The sequence below is a fragment of the Chroicocephalus ridibundus genome, chromosome 7, assembly GCF_963924245.1.
Source record: "Chroicocephalus ridibundus chromosome 7, bChrRid1.1, whole genome shotgun sequence".
Lineage (NCBI taxonomy): Eukaryota > Metazoa > Chordata > Aves > Charadriiformes > Laridae > Chroicocephalus > Chroicocephalus ridibundus.
This window is the reverse complement of record NC_086290.1, coordinates 54,913,982-54,935,327: the sequence shown is the minus strand read 5'-3', so window position 1 is coordinate 54,935,327 and position 21,346 is coordinate 54,913,982. Positions and strand designations below refer to the sequence as shown.

Here is a 21,346-nt window from a genome sequence, read left to right as displayed (position 1 = left end):
GTCAGCCTCATGAAGATGGAGCTGGAACAGCGCGGAGAGACACACTCGCTTAGGAGTCAAGTTAAATGTTTTAATGTTAAATGTGCCATTTTATTATCATTAGATCGCTCCCACTTAATGAAAGCGCATTAGCGCAGCGTGGCTTTATGGCAGCGAGCGCTGAGCTCGGCCCATTTGTTTCCAAGAGATGGTGGGGAAAGGGATCAAACGTCCCCGGTTTGCCGGGGTCCCGGGGGTGAGGGGGGGTCCCGGAGGTCCCTGGGGTTGGGGGGGGGGGCAGGGGGCAGCACCCGACACGGGCCGGCGGGTGCCGGAGCCAAGGCCGAGCCACGTGCCACGCAGGCGGCCGGCGATGCGCATCATCGTCTCCTCCACGTTAAATAATTAACGCCGGCAGGCAGAGGGCTCCCATCCCCACTGCTCATCTGCATATTTATGAAGATTGATAAATGATTCAGTGCCGGCACCCACGAGGGCTGTCTCCCCCTTCCCCTCCCCGTCACCCGTGGGTGCAGTGGGCTCGGGGAAGGTGCCAGGCTCAGCCTCTCTGTGCAGCCCTGGATCCTCGCCGGGGCTGGATCCGTCCCACCAGCCCCCACCGCCACGCAAACACCCCCCCGAAACGGGGTGACACCCCCCCCTTGCACGCGGAGCAGGCGGCAGCCGGCGTCACCAGCCAGAAATGACGTTTATTTTCATACTGAAAGTAAAGGGGGGCGGGGGGGGGGACGGGACACGCACAGCTGGGCTAGTGCAAAACAACCAGGCAGGGGTGGGGGGCCGGGGAGTGTGACGACAACCTGGGGGGGGGGGGGCGGGTGCATGGGACCCTGTCCCCATGTCCCCTTCCCGGTTGCGGGGCGGCTGCTCCCCAGGGCCCGGCCAGCGAGAGACGTCTTTGGCTCAACTAAAAGGGTCTTCAGAGGACGAGGGGGTGTTTTAAGTTATAAAATAAGGAGCCAGCAGGCACTGAGGAATAAACCCGGGGTGCTGGAGCTGCCGGCTCCGCCGCCGAGGACGGGGGGTGGGGGGGTGGGAAGGTGGGGGTGGCATGGGGGCTGCAGCCAGCGAGCCGGCCGGGCTGCTCCCCCCGCGGCCAGGGCCTGAGGGGTGGCTGTGTGTTGTCCCCCCTCTCACCGGTGCAGAAGAAATACCGGCTGCCCGAGGTGGCCCCGCAAAGGAGCTGAGTGTTTTTGGGGCGATGGGAAAGGGTATGTGTGTGTGGTGGGGGGGGGCTAGGCGGGGGTCTCGGCGGCCCGGCTCTCCGCCTCGCTGGCGCTGGGGGAGCTGCGGGAGGAGCGGCGTGTGCTTTCCCCGGTGTCCTGCTCCTCGTCCCATCTGTCGTAGGCGAAGTGGTGCCGGGAGCCTGGGGGGCTGCGAAAGGAGAGAGCAGGGTTAGCAGAGGGGGGGACAGGGGGGGCTGCATGCCCCAGCACGCTGCAGTGCCGCAGCAGAGCACGCTCTGGCTGCACCGGGAGCCGCGGAGAGCCGGCACGCTGGCAGCCGGATGGATGGAACCTCGATCGCCACCTTTTTTATTATTTTCGAGATATTTGGGGCACGCTCCACCACGGGCGACTCCTCACGGGGCTGAGCCGAGCCCAGCCTGCCCAGGGGGTTGCAGCCCCTGGGCCCCCGGCACCACGCGCTCGGAAAAAGGCACGTGGCCGTGGATGCAAACGCTGGTGCTCACGGGCGTCACCACTCGAGGTCCTGGTCACGCTGGAACCCACAGCTGGGTGCTGGGGGTGTTCCTCCCCCCTGCCACCCTGTGGTGCCTTCCCTGGTCCCGGGACAGGCAGCCCAACCGCCGCCACGTTTCCCAAAGGCTTTTTTCCCCCTCCTCCCTCCCTTCTCCTATTCAAGCTGTCACAAAAGGATCAAACCTGCTCCGAAATCGCCGCCGGCGAGCCCCGGCACACCCTCTGCCACATCAAACAGGGTACAGAGCCCCCAGACCGGGGGGGGTGACCCCGATTCCCTGCCACGGGCATCGCACATGGCGCAGGGCAGCAGGATGCGGCCGCCCTGAGAAACACCTCCCGGCCCCAAACACCCCCCACCGGGTTCACACACTGCAACGGGTGCGTGTTAGTACCCATTCCGCTCCTCCCCGCAGCCTTCGGGACCTGCTGACATCCCGGAAAACTCTTACATTTCCTGAAGGAATAAATTCAGCTGCGTCCTGGCCGGTGGCCGGGGAACCGGGAAGGGATTAGTGCTTCCCAGTGTCCCGTAGCCGCTAATTCCAAACAGGCTGCGTCCTGGCAGCACGGGCAGCTGCCGGTCCCGCTGTGACCATCCCGGGGATGCTCCCCGCAGCCGGAGATGCATTGGGGATGCCCTGCAGCACCCCAAAAAGCAGGGCTGGCTGCGGGCGCAGCGGGGTGCCCCGTCCCGGGGTGCCTGGCAGAGGTGGTCTCCGTCCCCGGAGCCGGGCGAGGGTTAGGGTGAGTGGTTAGTGGCACACGGGGAGGTTCATGCTGCACGGCACACACCGCTCCCACCTCCTGCCTCAGTCGCTCTCGGGCCGGTACAGGTACTTCATCATCAGGCTGTCAACCTGCTTCTTCCGCTGTTTCTCCTCCTTCTTGCCCCGGCCGGGGCGTCCCGGCTCCTCGCCCCCCGCCGCCCGCGGGCCCTTCTTGACGCTGGAGGTGCTGCGGTAGGAGCCAGTGGAGCCGGAGGAGGAATCAGAGGATGAATCGGAGGAGGAACCCGAGTCGGATGATGACTGCTGCTTCTTCTTCTTCTTCTTGGATTTCTTCTTGGCCTTCTTGGAGTGCTTCTTGGCACTCTTCTTCTTCCGCTCCTCCTCTTCCTCAGAGGAGCCTGAGCTGCTGCGGTGCCGGCCGGCGCGCCGGGTGAAGTCGAGGGCGGATGCGGAGCGACGGATGCTGCCGGGGGGGCGGTCGGCGGCGCCCAGGGGGGCCGCGCTCCGCACGCTCCGTACGCTCCGTCTGTCATCCCCTGAGTCGGCCTCGGGGCTGGAGCAGCCCCCGGCCCGCGGCGGGCGGTAACTCAGCACCTCCTGGATGGCGGCTTCCAGGTCAGGGTCGAGGTAGGAGCGGTGCCCCACGGGGCGGGCGTCCCCGGGACCCCCGTCCTCGGAGGCGGCACTGCGGGGCCGGGGGGGCACGGAGAAGCTGCGCCCCAGGGCGGGCTGCCCGCGGGACCCCTCGTCCGCCTCCTCCAGGCGGCTGCGAGCCAGGGAGAGCCGCGACTCGGGGCGACCCTCAGGCCCCCCACGCCGGCTCCGTAAGCTCCCGGGGCTGGAGAGGGCGAAGCTCAGCACCGAGCACCCCTCATCCCCCTCGTCCCCGTCCTCCAGCCTCCAGGAGGCGGAGGAGGCCCGGCTCACCGGGGCGGAGGCGATGGAGGCTTTCTCGCCATCGGCGGCCGAGAGCGACCAACGCTTGCCCAACCCTTGCCGAGCGCGGTCGCTGGCATCGGCGAAGGCGCGGGCGATGACGGCCGCCCGGTCCTCAGGCTCGCCACCCCGGGCCACCCTCCGTGCAGCGCGCTCGGGGGAAGGCGGTCGCTCGCTGAGCGCGCTGAAGAGCGTCTGCTCGTCCCCGCGGCCGCCTATGGAGTCCTTCAGGCCCGGCCGCTTCCTATAGCTGAGGGAGCTCAACACCGACACCGGCCGCTCCTCGGCCTCGGGACCCTCCGGCGGGGCTGACCTGTGCCGGCGGCACCGCGGCCCCACGCACCCACCGGGGAGACAAGAGAGAGACGGAGATGAGCGGGCGAGGGAGGGGGGGGGACACAGCGCGGCGGCGAGGCAGCCGCGGTAATTTGCGTCAGCGGGAAATAGCGTCGTGGAAAAATGCCATGTAAATGGGGGAATTGTTCTAGCCCGCCACTTTGATTCCCCTTTAAAGTGTTGCGTTCAATTTATTTCATTGTCGGCTACCTGGAGCCGCTGCGTTTGATTCCTGACTTCAGAAAAGGTGGAATTATCTCCAATAACAAAATGTTTTACATCTGCACCGCTGAATAAATTAAACCAATTAAGAAAAAACAGCTCAGATCTTTCCCCCCCTGCTTGGCAGAGGGAGGGGGGAGCCCCCCCGGGACTCCCAGAGCCCTGCTAGGAAATTGGGTTTGGATAAAAGCGATCTGCGCTCAGCAGGCAAGCGCCTTCCCCAAGGAGCAGGAGCAGGGCTGCGTACCCCAGCCCCACGCCGGCCCTGCGCTGTGGGGGCACCCGGGCATGTCCCCCCCACTCTGCTGGGGCTGCCGGGGGCTGCGTGGGCAGCCGAGAGGTGCGGGGAGGGATGCGGTGGAGCTGCAACCGAGGGGAGGATGGATGGATGGATGGAAGATCGAGCGCCAGAGGAGGGGGACGATGCGCAGGGCTGGAGCCCACCACCGTCACCCCCTGGCGAGGCAGATGGGGCGGGGGCTGCGGATGCCCGTGCACCTCCAGGGTGGGTCCCAGTGCCATAGGGGGTGGGATGCTGTGGAGGGGGACCAGGGAGGTCCCCTTGGGTGGGGGGACACATGTCCCCAATGGAGACCGAGCCACTCACCAGCATTAACCCTTCCCTGGCCAGCCACACAAACACCCAGAGCGCCACGTCCCACGGGTGCCCACCCCGCACCCCGGCCGTCCCCCGGCACAGCCCACCCCATCCTCTGCCAGCCAGCCCTGCACCCACCTGCTGCCCTTCAGGCTGCCGTCATCCGAGAGCGCTTTGGAGGAGCCTTTGCTCTTGGAGAGCCAGGACTTCACCCCGTCCACACGCTCCTCCAGCTCCGAGTCCACGTCCGAGTCGCCGTCGCTGCCGGAGGAGCAGGTTGGGGCAGGAGAAAACAAGAGGTGAGCATCAGGCAGTGACATTTTGGGTGCTGGGGAGGTGAAATTGCGCCGGCGGGTGCCAAACTCCCCCCAAGCACCCACCGCCTGTGCACCCTGGCATGGGCTAAACCCGGTCCCACGGTCCTGCTCCATCTCCCAAGGCGCAACCTGCATGCATACGGCTCAGCCTGCATGCTGGGGGCTCCCCGAAGCACAGCCGTGCCACGCACCCCCCAAACCCCCCCTGCCTGGCCAAGGGGCTCCTGCACCCTCTGCCCAAAGTCCCCCCCTGCCACTGCACAGCTCCGGGACTGGAAAGATAAGACATCAGGGATGGCACCGGGGCAGCGAGGGGCAGCAGGCAGGGCACGGCTCCAGAAACACGGGAGATTTCCAGCTCTGGGTCTGGGAAGAAATTAAGTGGGTTCATTTTATAGGCCACCGTCAAGTGCAAAATTACAGCGAGGAAGAGCGATGTTGATGGCCCTGGGTAAACAGGAGTTTAGCAGGCAGAACAGAAACGACTCCGGCAAGGCGGGCGCAGGAGCGCGGCGGGCAGATTTACAGCCCTGCCGTGCCGGAGAGCCCCTGATTTACGTCCCGGCGTAAAAAAAGCCCTATCTGGCTTAAACCATCTAATTTATAACGGCTGTTCGTAACCATATTGATTGCCTTTAGAAAGAAGGTGCCGTATGCATTGCAAAATCCATTCCTCCACGTTAAAAGCATCCCTGCATAAATCTCCCTTAATACCTAACTGCTTACTGCTTTCATTAGGGTTATGGCAGTACCGGCGGGGTCTATAAGGAAATCGAAGAGGCATGGCCCCCTCTCTGCCCCCGCTGCCGGCCAGCGAGAGGCGAGGTGTCCCACGGAGCCACTGCCGGGGAAGGGATATATCATATGATCTCAAACGGACGTTTTATCCACCCGGCTTTGGGCTTATTCCCTGCCTGGGGACGGTGGCAGCCGGCTCGGGGGACGGGCTGGGATAGACCCTGCACATGAATCCTCCTCGTTAAATTCAAAGCAAGAAGCCGCACTCCATCACGTGCGTCTCCCTCCCCTGCAACACATCCAGGCAACGCTGGGCTTGGAAAAAAAAACAACCAAACCAAACACAACAAAAAAACACAGAATGACAACAAAAAAACCCCACCGACGAGCCCCGTAAACAAACTCCGGGGGCAGCTGAGGTTTTATAACCGGCGGAATTAAACTCCGTGTCAAACGCAATTTATGTCCGGGCGAGCGTGCCATTAGTTAAGCGCGACTCAAGTCACGAGGGAGCGACCATGACGGGGGGTATTAATCGTGCGTGGCAGCGGGGCTGCGTCACCTCCCCGCCGATACGCTCATCATTAGCCGTGGCAGAGCATCACCCCCCACCCTGGCCCGGGGGCTCGTCCCCTGTCTCCCCCAGCTCCGCGTGGGATGCGGTTATGTGCCGTGCAGTGCCGTGGGTGCTGTTAGGGCATGCGGAGGTGGGCCAGCGGCATGCGGGGCCCCGGCCCGCGGGGGTGAGGTGGGGGTTAGGGGAGGGGGGGAAGGAAAGAGGAGCTCCTCACAGTTTACTCTTTCTTTTCTGATACTTTGCCACCATGTCCTGCAAACTGGGAGGGGTTTGGGGGCGGGGGGGATGGGGATGGATGGGGAGAAACACAACAGAAAGGAAATCAAATGAAAGGAAAATGAAAAAAAAAAAAAAAAAGACCAAGTGGGTGGGGAATAAACGGGGGGCAAATAAAATGATGGGGAAGGGCCAGGGGAGGGAGATGGGGCTGCTCTGCACCCCTGCTGTGGGGCTGCACCCAGCTGGGTCCCAGCATCCTGGGCTGGACCCCAGCATCCTGGGTCAGGCTGGACCCCAGCATCCTGGGTTGGGCTGGATCCCAGCATCCTGGGTCGGGCTGGACCCCAGTGTCCTCGGCTGGGCTGGATCCCAGCATCCCAGACGTCCTACCAGCCTGTGCTGCCCTGGCTCTTGGGATCCCTGGGTTTTTTCCAGCCAGCCAGCACGGCCCTGGCTGCATTTCAGGTACCTCCACAAGCAGGTGAAGCTGCCCGGGGGCTGTGTGTGGGGGGAGGGATGCACAAATGCACGGACTGATGCACGTGTGCCCGATGCACGGACGGACAGATGCATGTGTGCCCGATGCATGGATGGACGGATGCACGTGTGCACGATGCATGGATGGACAGATGGACAGACGGCATCCTGCCAGGGCCAGGCAAGAGCCCAGGGGTCCCCGCGGCATTTCAGAAGTGGCGAGGAGAAGCGGTGAGCCCCAGTGACGTGCCTCGCGCGGGAGCCAGGCCCAGGCGCTCTCACCTGTTGATGAGGTCCTCGTTGCTGTCGCTCTCCATCTCATCCTCGATGGCTGCCTGCAGGTCCCCGATGCGCTTGAAGGCCAGCTTCAGGTCCGACTGCAGGCTCTGGTTGGCAGCTTCCAGGCTCTCCAGGTCCATCTCCTGCAGGGAGGGAGCAGGGTGAGCCGGGTACCCCACGGAAACCCCCCCATCCCCCTGCCCAGTCCTGTCATGGGTGCCTCACCAGCTCGTGCTTCTTGCGGCTGGCCTCCGCCTCCTTCTTGGCCAGCTCGCCCATCTCCTCCTTGACGTCGCGGAGCTGCCGCTGCAGCCGCTTGTTCTGCTCCTTCTCCCGGTTCTCGGCAGCCGCGCGCTGATCCCGCTCCTCCGTCAGCTTCTCCATGTTCTCCTTCAGCCGTGTGGCCAGGCTCTGCAGAGCAGCGGGGCAGGGTCACCCCAGAGCCCCCCGTAGACCCCCGCACCCTGCAGCAACACCGACCAAGGGCTCACGCGAGGACACATCCCATCGCCACGAATTTACACAAGGAGACGAAGGAGAACCCCTCGCCCAGGGCCAGGAAAGGGGCAGAATAACCCGCGGAAGCTTTGCCGAGTTGGAAAAATAGATTTAACTGTGTGTGAAGTAATTACAGCGTGTAACGTAGGGAAAAAATAGCTCCCATTCTCCCCCAGCCGCTGAGCCAGCCGCTGCATATTTATGGCCCCGGCAGAGAGAGCGGGGAAGGGAAATAACAGCTAGGAAGATATTAAGAGGAGAGCTAAGCTGCTCCGCTCCCCCGGCAGAGCTGCAACGGCAGAATATAAAGCAGGCGGCGTTTAGCGGGGCCGGGAGAGTCTATAATTTCCCATAGTCAATGCGGGGAAATAGCAGCACTTTGCCGGGCTGGGTGGTGGATTACTGTTATCGGCGCTTGCAGGGAGCTTTCCCTGCAGGGTCGGGGCCGGGCTGCCGGCAGCGGAGGGCTGCGGTGTGGGGGGTCTCGGGGAGGGGATATCGGGGATGCCCTCGGCCAACCCCCCGGGCAGCTTCTCATGATGGTCCCGCTGCAGCCCGGTCCCAGCTGGAGCGGAGGGATTGCCCAGCGCCTACCTCCAGGCGCTTGACTTGTGTCCGCTCGAACTCCAGCCTGCTCTCCAGCTCGCGGATCTTGGCCTCTTGCCGGCTCACCAGCGACTTGTCCACCATGGATTGCTCCAGGAACTCCAGCTGGCTCTGCAGACCTTGCAGCTGCAGGGGGAGAACAGCCTCAGCCTTGACCACAACCTCCCTGGCCCCCCGCCACGCCGCCCCGGAGCAGAGCTGCCAGCCACGCTGCTCCCATCCCAATGGAGAGCTTCCCATGGGACTGCTCTGCACCCTCCAGAGTGCAGAGGGCCCCCCCATAGTGTGGGCAGCGGGTCTCTCGGTGCCCCCCTGTTCCCCTGGCTTCACTCGGGGTGCATGCCCATGCCCGATGTCGCTGCTCCCCACCTTCTCCTGCAGCTCCTGTTTCTCCTTGCTGACCTCCTCCAGCTGCGCCTGGAGGTCATTCATCTGCGCCAGGTCCCGGGATGCCTGTGGGACACACCGGGGCCGTCAGCGAGGATCCCACGGCACTGGCTCTGCGAGGGGTGTTATGGGGGGCCAGGGGTGCCACAGTTGCTGTTCCCTCCTTACCTGGGCCACGGCCGCCTTGTGCTTCTTCATCAGCTCATTCATGTCCTCCTGGTCCTCCTCCAGCCGACTCTGCACTTCATTCTTCTCCCGCTGCAGCCGGCTCAGCTGCTCCTCCAGCTGTGGGGAGCCACCTCTGTCTCCCGCTGCACCCCAGGAGATGGGGCATCCGGCCCCCAAAACCACCCCAGAAGGTGTGGGGTCACCCAGCCAGTGTGCACCACGCCGCTGGGGGTCTCCCCGTGGCTGCAGGTGGGGCATGGTCCCATCACAGTGCGTCGCACACCAAAAAGACTTACCGCTGCCTTGGCCTTGGCAAGGTCATCGATCTGCAGGTGGAGGTCTTCAATCTCCACCTCCATCGACTTGCGGGCCTTGACGGCGGCTGCACAGGTGAACTCCGACTCCTCCAGCTGTGGGGACACGGCTCAGCGCCCAGCCGGGGGACAGGGACACCCCGTGTCCCTCAAGGGCTGCGGTTTTGAGGGGGTCTGGATGCACACCTGGTTCTTGAGCTGGGCGATCTCCCTCTTGCTGGGCGCGTTGTTCTTCAGGTGGTCCAGCATGATCTGCGCGTCGGCCAGCAGCGCTTTTGTCCTCTTCAGGTCCCGGCGCAGGCGCTTTTCCGTCTCGAAGTCCCGCTGGTTGGCCTGTGGCAGGGAGGACCATGCCAGGGCACCGTGCTGGCAGGGCACCCACCCTGCCATGGCCACCCCAGGGTCCCCAAAGTGAGGCACGTGCCTGGCTGCCCCGTGCCATACCTGCTCGCTGACAGCGGACAACTTGCTCTCCAGCTCCCGTTTCTCTCTCAGCACCTTCTGCTTGTCCTCGTACTCCTCCTCCAGCTGCACCTCCATCTGCTTCAGCTGGGGGACAGCCCGGGCAGCTGGTCAGGGTGGCAGGAAGGGGCCGGGACCCCCTCCTCCTGTGTCCCCACATCCCGGGGACACCGGGTGACCCCACCGGCTGGGTGTTTGCGCAACCAGAGGTGCAAAGCCTGGCATGCGCTGGCCCAAGTGGCAGAGGGACCGGTCGGACCTGCCGGGCCAGTGGAGCCGGGCCGTGGCCGCGTGGGAGCCGGGCGCTGCGTGATGGTGCCCGGCTGGCAGCTCCCGGCACCTGTCCGGGGCACGGGGACACGTCCTGGTCTCCTCCAGGCAGAGGGGCCGCAGCTGAGCCCTACCTTCTTCTGGCATGACTGCCGAATCTCCTCCACCTCCTCGTCACGGCTCTCCACCTCCTTGGCGTGGGTCTGCCGCAGCCGCTCCATCTCCATCTCCAGCCGCAGCTTGGCCTGCAAATGGGGGAGACATGGTCAGAGCAAAGGGGACATGGGGACCACCCCATGCCACTCCCTGGGCCACTCACCCAGAAGACCTCCTGGTCTGAGGCCGGCCGGGCTGCCCGCCCCACAGTGACCTGCCGGGCCATGGCACGGAGGGCCAGGAGCCGCGTCGGCAGCCGTGATGCCTGGCCCGACGCCGGGCTGAGGGCGACCGCCTCCTCTTCCCCGGCAAGCCCGGCCCAGGTAATAACAGCCCTGCACGAAACCACCCCACCCAGAAACCTCGCCCCTCCCCGCCGTACCTGCTCCAGCATCTGGATGGTCCCAGCCTGCTCGTCCAGTTCCTCCTCCTGGTCTTTGACCTTCGCCTCCAGGTCCCTTAGCTGCTTCTTCACCTTGGCCAAGGAGGCCTCGTCCTTCGACTCCTGGGAGGAGATGTCCTGCAGCTCGGCCTCCAGCGCCTCTGCCTTCTGTGTCAGCCCCGCGATGTCCGAGTCCTTGTCCTGCCGAGAGAGGGGGTCACCGTCAGCCTGGGGCACCCGCCGGTCGGGGGATTGGGCGCAGGACCGGGAGCCACTCACCTCCAGCAGCTGCTTGAGGCCAAAGACCTCGGCCACCAGCACGTCCTTCTCACGGCTCAGCTTCTCCCGCTGCAGCCTCTCCCGCTGTGCCTCCTCGTGCGCCTGCGAGAGCTCGCTGTCGAACCTGCGCGGGGAGAGCGGGGCAGGTGCTCAGCACCCCGTGACGGGCACCGGGGACTGAGTCCCCAGCCCTGTGCCACCAGCATCACGCCAAGCATCCCCATCCCACGGCAGCAGGCACCGGGAAGGGCAGCGTGCTGCCGGGTGCTCGTTCAAAACATGCTGTTGATGAGATTTTAATTGCCAGCACGGTGGTGCGGAGCCACTTGGAATAACTCCTTCCGACGCCTTCGCTCAGCAGCTAATGGAGAGCGCAGAGCCCGCAGCGCAGACCCCAGCAGCCCCATCAGCCACCCTGCGGGGATGGCATGTGCCAGCGGGGACTGTGGCTGCTAACCATGGGGGCTTGGCCACGCGGAGGCAGCCGGGGACACCGCAGCCTCCGAGGAGGACACGGAGGGGCTGCAAGACATGGAGGGGCTACAGGACACGGGGGGAGCTCCAGCAGAGACGGGCTCTGTGGCAGCTCAGCTCCCCCAGCCGCAGCTCAGTGCCATGGTCCCGCGTGAGATGGCACCGGTCCCAGCCCTGGAGGGGACAGGAGCCCCCGGCGGGGCTCAGCACAGCCTGGAGCCAGGCAGCATCAGGGCAGCCTCTCCCAGTACCCCCGGGATGGGATCAGCTGGGTTTGCTCTGAAATCGCTGCCTTTGGGGCTTGGAAAACAACCCTGCGCTTGAGTTTGTGACCTGCGTTAAACACCTCGGCAGCTAATCCCCATTTTTCCTCGCGCTGGGTAATAAACAGCTGCATTAGCACAGACTCCAATCCGCGGAAATTGAAATTAATTAGATTGGATTCTCTCGCTGTATTTGTGTGTGTGATCATTACCATAATGAGATGAAAGCGTCCCTGCTGCTTAATAACGTTAGCAAACTTTGGGGCTGGGAGAGGGGACGGGATGAGAGCGAGCACGGAGCAGAGCAGCAAGGCACGAGCAGCCCCCACCATGGGGCACGGCCCCACAGGGGGGGATCACTCAGCTCTGGGACCCCCAAAAGGGCATCGGGGTCCCCCCTCCAAGGAACACATCCGAGCCGGGCAGCCCCATCCCGCTGGAGACAGCTCGGCCAAGCGGGAGCTGGTGAAGTGCCCAGTTCCTTGCTAAAATGGTAATGCCACTTCGCAAGAGGCTCGCCGCGCGGCGAGGATGCCATCCCCTCCGCATCCCCCCCGCCGCCAGCGCGCGGTCCCCACCTCCGCTGCTTCTTCTCCAGGTCGTGGTTACGTCCTTGCTGGCCCTCGAGGTGCAGCTTGGTGTCCTGCAGCTCCGCGGCCAGGCGCTGGCACTTCTTCTTCAGCTGCTGCAGTGCCCGCTGGCTCTCCTCGCTGTCTGCCTGCAGGTCCGTCAACTGCGGGCAGGAGCAGGCAGGGCAATGAGGGCTCCGGGAAGCCACCACGTCCCTGCTGCCCCGGCCACGTGCTCCCCATGTGTAGCTTCAAGCAGGCAGTGACTGTCCATCCCCACGCCAGGGGGACCGAGGGGTCGCCAGAGCCCCCCACTCACCCTCCGCTCCAGCTGCCTCTTGCCCTGCTGCTCCACCTCCAGCTTGTCCTCCAGCTCCTGCTGCAGCCGTTTCTTGGTGAAGTCGATCTCCCGCACTGCCCGCTCGTATTTCAGCCGCCATTCGCCGCCTGCGCGGGGAAACGGGGTCACCGAGGGGCTGCGTGGGGTGGTATGGGGCCACCGTGGAGAGGGGGGCGTGGTGCTGAGACCACGGGGCGCCCAGGGTGTGCCGGCAGCGAGCACTGGAGGCAGGACGGTACCTGAATCATCATCGTCGAGCTCCCCATTGAGCTCGGCCGCCCGGATGAGCCGAGCCTCCATCACTTCCATCTCCATTGACTCCATCTGCTTCTTCAGAGCATCATACTTGGCCTGGGAGGGGACACGGCCGTGGTGAGTGCCGGGGATGGGGGGTGGGAGACGCCGTGAGGCCGGGGAGAGGGGCATGTACCTGCAGGTCCTTCATCTCCTTCTCGGCCCGCAGCCTCTCGGCCGTCTCAGCGTCCAGCAGCTGGGAGGCCGACTCGCCGGTGTTTCGCTCGTCTGTCAGCTCCGACGTCAGCTCTGTGATCTGGGCAGGGGGGGGAGTGGGACCGTGGGTGGGGGCAGGCACCGGAGCAGGCCAGCACGGCACCGCACCCCCTCCCGGTGCTGGCAAAGACCTACCCTGCTCTCCAGGCGGTCGCTGTTGAGCCGGAGCTCGTTACGCTCCTTCTCCACCTTCTCGAGTTTGCTCTTCAGCTGCTGGATCTCTTCCTGCAACAGAGCGGGCGGGGAGGGAGGGGGCAGGCGCAAGGGGAAGAGGTTGGCAGGCAGGAGCCTGGCAGGTCTCCGCATCCCCCCCAGTCCCCCCCCAGTGCTGGGTGGGCAGGGTGGGGGCTCCCCAGAGGCGAGGGCCGCTCTGCCCTGCCAAGGGCTGGGCAGGGACTTTCCCCATCCTGCTCCGCCGCCGTGCTGACTCCAACCCCATAAATGGTGTCGGAACACCAGGCAGCCCCGGCAAAATCGGAGAGGGGTCCCCACGCCCCTCGGGAGAGGGGGTGGGAGCAAACCCACCCATCGGCAGCTCCCCGAAGGTTTTGGGTGCACCCAGCCCAGGTGGAGAGGGAGGGGGCCCACCGGCATGCCCAAGGACCAGCAGCCAGCACCAGGGAGGCGTGCCCAGCTGCCAGCTTCAAGCACGTCTTTCCCTCCCCTCCTCTGGTCCCAGCACAAGCTGGGGGGGGCAGGAGGGGGCCCAGGTGCCCCCACCCTGGGCGCCCGTTCTCAGCGGGTCAGGGTGAAAGATGAGCCAGGCAGCAGCTCCGTGGCAGGCGGGCTCGGCAGGGGCACGAGTGTCTGGTTGCCAGCATGGCGCGGAGCCCCCGCATATGCCTCTCGGCACACGGTTTCATTTCCATTCTCCACGCCTTGTAATTGGGCTCATGCAACAGCCGGCTCTCGGGATGCTAATGACATGCTGATTCGCAAATTAGGGAGCAATTCGAGCCTGGCGCTGACGGGGGCACGGGGCAGCCGCGGTCCTGCATCTCCCCCCATCGTGGGCTCCTGGATCCCACCCTACCACAGGGTCCTGCATCCCAACCCACCGCGGGATCCTGAATCCCACCCCACTCGGGGCTCCTGCATCCCATCCTGCCACAGGGTCCTGCATCCCATCCCACCGTGGGGTCCTGCCCGGGACCAACACTCCCCTGAGCCCCTCCCTGCCCCATCCAGTGTCCCCCAGCAGAGAGATACTCACGTCTTTGCCACGGATCTGGTCCTCAGTGAGCTGCACCTCGATGAGGGGCCGCACGGTGGTGAAGAGCTTCCACCAGGGCCAGCCCTTCACCCCCTTGTTCTTCTTGATGTTCTTCTGCACGCACCGGATGGCCAAATCCTGGATCTGCACAGGGTACGGTGTCAACACGGGGTGCCGCCGGCGGGGCAAAGCTGGGCAGGCGGGTGCTCAGCACCCTTGTTGGCACCCTGGCATGCTCCCCTTCATTAGCATTTGGGCTAATTGCACCCAGCTTATCTGCTGTTTGATTCTCTCCAGCCCCTCCAAACGCTAATCTTGCGGAAGGCGGAGGTGCTGCTGAGATGCCTATTTTCCGCCCTCTTTAATAATAAAAGTAGGAGTCGATACGTCGCTTCATCCCACCGCGGCGATGCCCAGCACCCTCCCTGCCGGTTCCCCCTCGGCCCCCCAGTTCCCCCCAGCCCCCCACGGCTGGGCGGGCGCAGGGGGAGGCGGGAGGAGGAGGCGCTGGCCCAGGCGGCGGCAGAAAGGCTGCGCTGCCCATTTTAGGCGAAATTGTGCAGCGGAGCGGGGAGGGGAGAGCCGCTGGGACGAACCTTCCTCTTCTTGAACTGCTGCCGTGCCAGGAAGCCCCTGCACGCTGCCTGGAAGAGGGTGATGTTCCTGCTGGTCTGCGCGTCCCGCTGCTCTTCCAGCCTGGCCAGTGACCCGGCCCGGAAAAACACCTGCGGGAGGGGAGCGGGATGAGATGCTGATGGGTGCCGGCATCCCTCCGGCCACGCTGTGCCACCCTCCCGCCACGCCGGCCGACGGGGACCTGGCTTTCCCCTCTGCAGCCACTGGTCCTGTCCCACTGTGGGGTTTTATTCCCCAAGCACGAGGAATGCCGTAGGTGGGAGCGAACAGTGCTGCCCTTGTGCTGCCCCGCCGCGCTGTGCCGAGCCGTGCCGCCCACCCCGGCCCCGTGCCGCCGCCGGCACCCGCAGCCAGCCTCCAGCATCATACCCGACTCAAGCCCATGTGGTAGCTGCTCTTCTCCAGGTCCAGCGACTCCAGGAGCTCCTCCACCGCCTGTGGGCAGAGGGAAGGGCATCAGGGCTGGGCTGGCAGCACCTCAGGGTGCAGGGGACCCTCGGACCGCAGCACCAGCCCCAGCGCGGGGCACGTACCCGCTTCTCGTCCACCACAATGTAGTTGCGCCCGTGCTTCTTGGTCAGGTGCGGGGCCAGGACGTCAAAGCGCCGCCTGAACTCCGCAAACACCATGTGGTCGGGGTACCCTGGGGGGAGCAAAGGAGAGTGGGGCTGCGGGGGCAGCCGGGACACCCCCACATGCCCTGACTCGCTGGGGCCCATCTTTTGGGAGAGCTGATGGGGTTACCCCACATGGCAAGCTCCCCATGGGGCCAGGCACGGCCGGAGTGCCCTGACCCTCCCCGGGAGGTTTTCCTTGGCCGTGTTCTCCAGTAATTTTGGCCGGGATCTGGGGAGAAAGCGGCCAGATCCCGCCTCAGGGGGAGTGCAGGGACACATGTGTCACTTTTTGTAAGCAAACAGGCCCCACTCCGGCTCCGCTCTGAGCCGCAGCCAACTTCTGCGTCAGGCTTATAGCGCTGAGACTCCACATCTTAATTAATGACGGGATATTGACGGGGACGCTGACCCCGGCACAGCCGGCTGGCCGTGGCCATCGATCCGGGAGGTGTGCGGGCGGCATCGATTTCCAATCGCAGCAGGAAGGGTCCGGCCTCCAGGCAATAAAACCTCGGCTGCACGTATTGATAAATGCTTTGCTCAGCACGACCCGGAGTCCCTCGCCCCAGCGGGACAGGGGCTGGTTGCCAGCGGGAGAGCTGCCAGGAGCCGGCGGCACCAGCGGAGACACCCAATTAAGGCCATGCCTGTCCCTGGCACAGATAAGGGCGCCGCAGGGGAGGGGGGACGGGGACAGGACTGCCCTGGGGGGGATGGCTGGCAGCTGCGGGGCTCGGAGCAAAGGCACATGCCGACGAGGTTCCCCGGGAGGCTCTGACTCCCCAGGGAGGAGACGCAGCTGGGACTCCCCGGGAAATCCATCCCTGCAGCGGGACGCGCACCGCAGCCCCGGCATTCCCCCTCCCTGGGTGCCGGCGGCACGGCTCACCTTGGCGGTACATGCGGAGGGCGTCGAGCAATCGGGAGCCGCGGAGCTGGGCACGCAGGAGAGGCACGTCCAGCTGCATGAGCCCGGCCTCGCAGTGCTCCGCCGGCAGCTCCAGCTCGCTGCCGCTCACCCGCCGGCACGGCAGAGCCCGGGGGTCCCCGCCGCCCCCCGCCGCCTTGGGCAGGAAGCAGTGCACAAAGTGGAGCTTGGACTTCTTGATGCTGTCAATGAGGGCGTCCTGCGGGGCCGGGAGAGCGGGGTGAGCGGTGACACGCAGCGGTGACCCAGCCAGACCCGGGGACCCCACCTCGGCACCCCCTCACTCACCACTTGCAGCTTGATCTGGATGCAGAGGGACTTCTTCTTGACGGCGGCCACGCCGGTCGTGAAGGTCTTGCGCATGCTGGTGGCCCGGCGCAGGGCCAGCTGGGAGCCCCCCTCCAGCCCCGCCACCGACCCCGACAGCACCAGCGCCGATCCACCGCGGCCGGCAAACAGGCTGCTGATGACCTTCCTGCAGGGCACAGAGGGGACGTCACCCCCCAAAATCACCTCTCCCCCCTGCCATGCCCCCACCCCAGGATGCCACTCACTTCTGCGACTCTTGCAGCAGGACGGAGGCATTCTGGGAGGCCGGGTTGTGCTTGACGTGGTTGAGCCAGCCTGTGGCATCGTACTCCACCCAGTTGGTCCCCGAGCTGTGACCCAGGAGGAAGTGTCGGGGCTTGTCACTGGGGAGCAGTGGGTTGTGCCCTGCGGGGAGACACAGCACCGATGGGCATGGGACCTGCGCTTCACCAACGCACGCGGTGCCAGGCCCCCCCTGACCTTTCTTGACCCCTTCCTGGGGGCCGTAGTAGGAGAAGAGCCGCTCCAGCAAGGTGTCCTCGTTGCCGCCTGGCTGCAGTGCCTCCTCCTCCAGCAGCCACAGCAGCCCCCGCGCCTCGTCCGTGCGGGCCAGCGACCGGACCTGTGGGCAACACTGCGCTCGCACCTGTCCTGGCACACCGGTGTCCCCCAGGACAGGGGTGGGAGGACACAGGGGACCTGGGCCACCCGGGGAGCATGCAACCTCGGCTGCTGACGCAGCAAGGCAAAGCAGCACCACGCAACAGGGCCCCTGCTTAATGGAGACCCAGCAGGAAAAGAGTCAGTGCGTGATACTCCGGGCAGCGAGATGCTTGTTGGGGTGGAAAATGCTGTGCTCGGGTGTGATGAAACCCAGCACAGGGCTGGCACTACAGCCCCCCTCGGCCTCTGCAGCCTCCCCCAGCAGGGACAGGAGCACCCCGGGGACTGGTGCACCTATGCACCCTGGGGACCCGTGCACCCTGGAGACCTGAACACCTCAAGGACGAGAGCACCCCGGGGACTGGTGCACCCTGAGGCTTCACCCAAGAGTTCCTCGCCCTCCTTCCCACGGCATGGGCAGCTCACAGGGAGGCAGAGGGACACCGTACCAGGGGATGTGCCAGGGATGTGGGCTGCACACACGCTTGCAGCCGCACTCTTATGCCAAGGAAAGCCCCTCTCCTTGCCCTCACTAACTACTGCCAAAGGGCCAGGAAAGCCGCCCGGCCGCTGCTTCATGCTACAAACTGCTGTGATGCAGCCGCGAGGAAGTACGGTGGGTGCTTACCAGTGCCTGGTGCGAGGACTGGTCTACAGCGGCTACAGAGTCAGAGGATCCGGGCTCGGCATCAGCCAGGGCAAGCTCTATGTTCTCCTGTGAGGGGGGGACAGAAGCACAGTTAGTGCCTGCTCGGCGGGGAAGCAGCGATAGCGACCGGCAGCTGGTCAGGGTGTTGGTCTCAATGGGGTCTAGGCAGGAGGCAGGGCTTTCCTAGTGTCCCACCATCCCACTGCGTGGCACAGAGCGATGCCAGGTGCCGAGGGAATACCAGGACACGTGGAGGGGTCCCCCTGGGCTATCGGTGCCGAGATGGAGCAGCAGCAGTGATGTTTCCCACCACCACCACCCACAGCCACCCCATCACCTCCCAACCTGGCATGTTTGCCAGCAAAACTCCTGGCCGGAGCCAGAGCTGCCGGCAAAGGCGCCGCCAGCGGTGGGAGCCCTGGGGAAACCCTGCCTCGTCGAGCATCGTGTCAGAGCGGCTTCGGTTGGACACGGTCCAGAGTGACTGTGGGGTAAGAAACTGGGGGGACATCATAGGGGATGCTCGCGCAGAGAGGGGAAGGGAGGGCAGGAGGGCAGGGAGGCCATGGCAGCCCCGGGTGTCCCCCATACCTCCTTGTAGCGCTCCAGCTCGCGGGCGAAGGTGCGCTGGTGGAAGAGGAGCTGCAGGCGCTCCTGGGCGTAGTTGTGGCAGAGCTCCTCGAAGGTGGCCCCCCGGCTCTGCCCTGCCAGCTCAGGGTTTTGCGCCCCGGGGGTGTCCACCACCGTCACCGAGCACACCGAGTGCTGGCTCGACTTCAGCGCCCTGTGGGGGAAAAAGAGACATGGCGGGGTGAGCGGGTGCTGCCAGGCCCCTGCCCCCGGCTCTCCCCCCAGCCCCCCAGCATCTACCTGTTGAGGAGGGAGATGAGGAGGGTGAAGAGCTCGGAGTACAAGCCGGCCGCCATGCCCTCCAGGCACTCCAGCGCCGTCAGCTTGGGACCTGGCCAAGGCAATGCTGAGTGTCCCCAGCCCGGTGTACCCCAGGGCCACCCGCTGTCCCCACCGTTCCTCACCCTACCTGTGCCGCCGTCGCCCAGGGGGGGCTCGTCGGGGCCCTGCCGGAAGGAGGTGGATCGCTGCAGGGTGCCCTTGGGCTGGTGCTTGAAGATGGAGGAGGAGAGCTCCTCCAGGCTGCAGCCCAGCAGGTAGGCGGCTTTCTGAGCCCACTCGTGCCGTGCAAACTGCTTCCTCCCGGCTGGAGGGTGGAGAAGGGAGCTTAGTGCTGGCCGGGACGTCCCCTCAAATGGGGGGCATTTCCAGCCAGACCTGGGACTGTCTCAGGGTCCCCCAGAGTAAGCTGGGGATGCTGCGCACTGTGGGAGCACGTGGCTGGCGCTGGAGGGCCAGGAAGTGTGTTTTGGGGTCTGATTAGAGGAGACGGGGTGTGAACGGCTTTGTGCCTCTGCAGGGCTGAACCCAGAGCCACGCCGTGGGGCGGGAAGTGGGGGTCACCCCTCATCACCACTGCCGGGGGACCCCTGGGGATTGCGACGGTGCGGGGCTCTGAGCCACCCCAGCGCAGGGACATGTCTCTGCTCGGCCACATGCACCGAGCAGCCCTGCCGCGACACGGCAGAGTCATAGAATTGTCAGGGTTGGAAGGGGTTGGAAGACCTTAAAGATCATCTAGTTCCAACCGCCCTGCCATGGGCAGGGACACCTCCCACTAGATCACATTGCTCAGAACAGACCGGACACAAGCACACGGATGCCGGGGGAGGGGAAGGGAGGTGGGAGCAGGTTAATGGTGACACGCAGGGACACGACAGTGGGAAGGCGGTGGGAGGGGGAAGCCAGACACGCGCGGAGAACAGGACTTTACCTTCATCGGCGTCTGCATTGCAAAAGGGCAGCATGCACCATGCGAACAGAGACAGGGGTTAGAAACAACGGCACGCGACAGCGCGGACACGCAGCTCGGGGACGCCCTCCTGCCGAAACATGCCACGCACAGGCACCGCCACGCCACGCACATGCCAAGCCTGCTCTCCCCCACGGCAACGCCACAGTGAGACGCTGTGACCCAGCGTGGGGACCCTTCCCCTGTGAGCCCCAGCTGGTGGAGAGCAGCTCAGCTCCGCTCCGAGCATGGGGAGCCACTGCCAGATCCAGCCCGGTACAAACATCAAGGGGCCAAAGAAACGGGGGCTGGCGTGGCTGAGCTGGGTCCGAGCATCCCCAGTGCCCACCAGATGCTCCAGGAGCAGCAGAGCTGGGGCTGGGATGCTCCCCTCGAGCAGGATGCAGGAATGCTCCCCCCAAGCAGGATCTGGGTTTCCCCCCCCACAGGCCCCCATGAAGAGGCTCCGGAGCAGCCGGAGCATCCCGCCGCGGTGGCTGCAGCGGGGCCCTGCTGCCCTCTAGTGCCTCGAAGCACCCCATGGACCAGCATTGCACCCCGCTGCAACCCCGACACCCCTCCGGTCTTCTCCCTCCCCAGCCCAAACTCATCTTTTTCCCCGGGACTGCAAATTCCCTGGATGCAGCCGCCAGCTCCAGGTGCCCATTTCGGGTGTGCCGTGCCCAAGCCCCCTCACCAGCGTGCAACACAGCGGGGGCTCCCAGCACCGTGGAGGGAAGGTGAAAGCCCCAGGGGGAGAAAAGCAGCCCCACGAGGCCAAATTCACCCCCCCCAGGCATGGAGAGCAAAGCCGGTGCCTGTCAGAGCAAGCCCTGTGGCCCACAGGGAGCTCTGGGTGCCAGGGCAGCCCTGCCCCACACCACCAATGGTGCCAAGAGGACCAGGACGGGGGGGGTCCTCACAGGCAGCAGGCAAATTTGGGGCGGCCAGGACCCAGTTGGGGGTCAGGGTCGGTCCCGGCACACCAGCAGCATCCCAAGCCCCCATTTCAGCCCCAAAACCAGCACCGCGCGACACCACCAGGAGCAGAGCCCCCCACGGCTCTGATTACCAGCTCTGTCCTCCAGCGGCTCTGCGGGGAGGGCAGGGGGGAGAGGTGTTACTCTGGGGACAGGGGACACACGCACCCCTCGACTCCCTCAGCCCCAGCCAGGTCCCCAGGCCCCCACCTCGGCAGGGGCCAGCCCAGGGTCTGAGGATGTTTGATTCCCACCAGCCAGCAGGACCACCCCAACACCAAGGGGGCAAAGCTGGGTGCCCCAGAGCACCCGGGGTGGAAGGTCACTGTCCCTCAGCTGACATAGCCGCAAACACCCCCCCCAGGGCTTGGCCACACCAGGGGGGCCGTTTGCAAGGTGCCAAGGTGCTGGCGATCACTCCGGGACCCCATGCAGCCATCAGCCCCGAGCCTCGGCTCGTTAACGCTTCCCAGCCCTGAGCAGCTCCGTTACCTTTTGTGGCCCCTGCAGCCCCCAGATGATAAATGGCCCCCAGGATGAGCCAGAAGGCTTTCTGCTCATCGCCGGAGATGCCCATGACCTTCATGGCAGCCTGGAGCTTGTTGAACTGCTGGGTCGCCTTCTGCTTTTCCTCCGGCTGCAGAGAGCAATGGGAGCCATCGGTGTGGGAGCCCAACTC

General features: G+C 65.2%; 1 protein-coding gene across 12 annotated transcripts in view; it reads right to left on the bottom strand.

Moving 5' to 3' along the window:
• Positions 1-61: 61 nt before the first annotated feature.
• Positions 62-21,346, bottom strand: part of MYO18A (myosin XVIIIA) — a 33,963-nt gene continuing 12,678 nt past the window's right edge. For 6 of the 12 annotated variants that reach the window (XM_063340976.1, XM_063340974.1, XM_063340975.1 and 3 more), the window contains 33 exons: positions 21,160-21,304; positions 18,866-19,042; positions 18,697-18,787; positions 18,418-18,610; positions 17,806-17,892; positions 16,995-17,136; positions 16,760-16,919; positions 16,494-16,680; positions 16,167-16,404; positions 15,194-15,303; positions 15,030-15,095; positions 14,621-14,749; positions 14,025-14,168; positions 12,947-13,036; positions 12,732-12,851; positions 12,541-12,652; positions 12,281-12,408; positions 11,971-12,125; positions 10,656-10,779; positions 10,377-10,577; positions 9,973-10,083; positions 9,551-9,655; positions 9,293-9,439; positions 9,089-9,202; positions 8,793-8,909; positions 8,607-8,690; positions 8,226-8,363; positions 7,359-7,544; positions 7,137-7,276; positions 6,373-6,417; positions 4,665-4,787; positions 2,508-3,683; positions 1,239-1,374 (listed from right to left, as the gene is read on the bottom strand). In XM_063340976.1, coding sequence (XP_063197046.1) covers positions 2,516-3,683; positions 4,665-4,787; positions 6,373-6,417; positions 7,137-7,276; positions 7,359-7,544; positions 8,226-8,363; positions 8,607-8,690; positions 8,793-8,909; positions 9,089-9,202; positions 9,293-9,439; positions 9,551-9,655; positions 9,973-10,083; positions 10,377-10,577; positions 10,656-10,779; positions 11,971-12,125; positions 12,281-12,408; positions 12,541-12,652; positions 12,732-12,851; positions 12,947-13,036; positions 14,025-14,168; positions 14,621-14,749; positions 15,030-15,095; positions 15,194-15,303; positions 16,167-16,404; positions 16,494-16,680; positions 16,760-16,919; positions 16,995-17,136; positions 17,806-17,892; positions 18,418-18,610; positions 18,697-18,787; positions 18,866-19,042; positions 21,160-21,304 — 5,277 coding nt within the window. In that variant the 3' untranslated portion in view covers positions 1,239-1,374; positions 2,508-2,515. Of the gene's footprint in view, positions 1,375-2,507; positions 3,684-4,664; positions 4,788-6,372; positions 6,418-7,136; positions 7,277-7,358; positions 7,545-8,225; positions 8,364-8,606; positions 8,691-8,792; positions 8,910-9,088; positions 9,203-9,292; positions 9,440-9,550; positions 9,656-9,972; positions 10,084-10,376; positions 10,578-10,655; positions 10,780-11,970; positions 12,126-12,280; positions 12,409-12,540; positions 12,653-12,731; positions 12,852-12,946; positions 13,037-14,024; positions 14,169-14,620; positions 14,750-15,029; positions 15,096-15,193; positions 15,304-16,166; positions 16,405-16,493; positions 16,681-16,759; positions 16,920-16,994; positions 17,137-17,805; positions 17,893-18,417; positions 18,611-18,696; positions 18,788-18,865; positions 19,043-19,669; positions 19,682-21,159; positions 21,305-21,346 lie in introns of all 12 variants that reach the window. The other 6 variants (XM_063340978.1, XM_063340979.1, XM_063340971.1 and 3 more) reach the window with 4 other exon arrangements.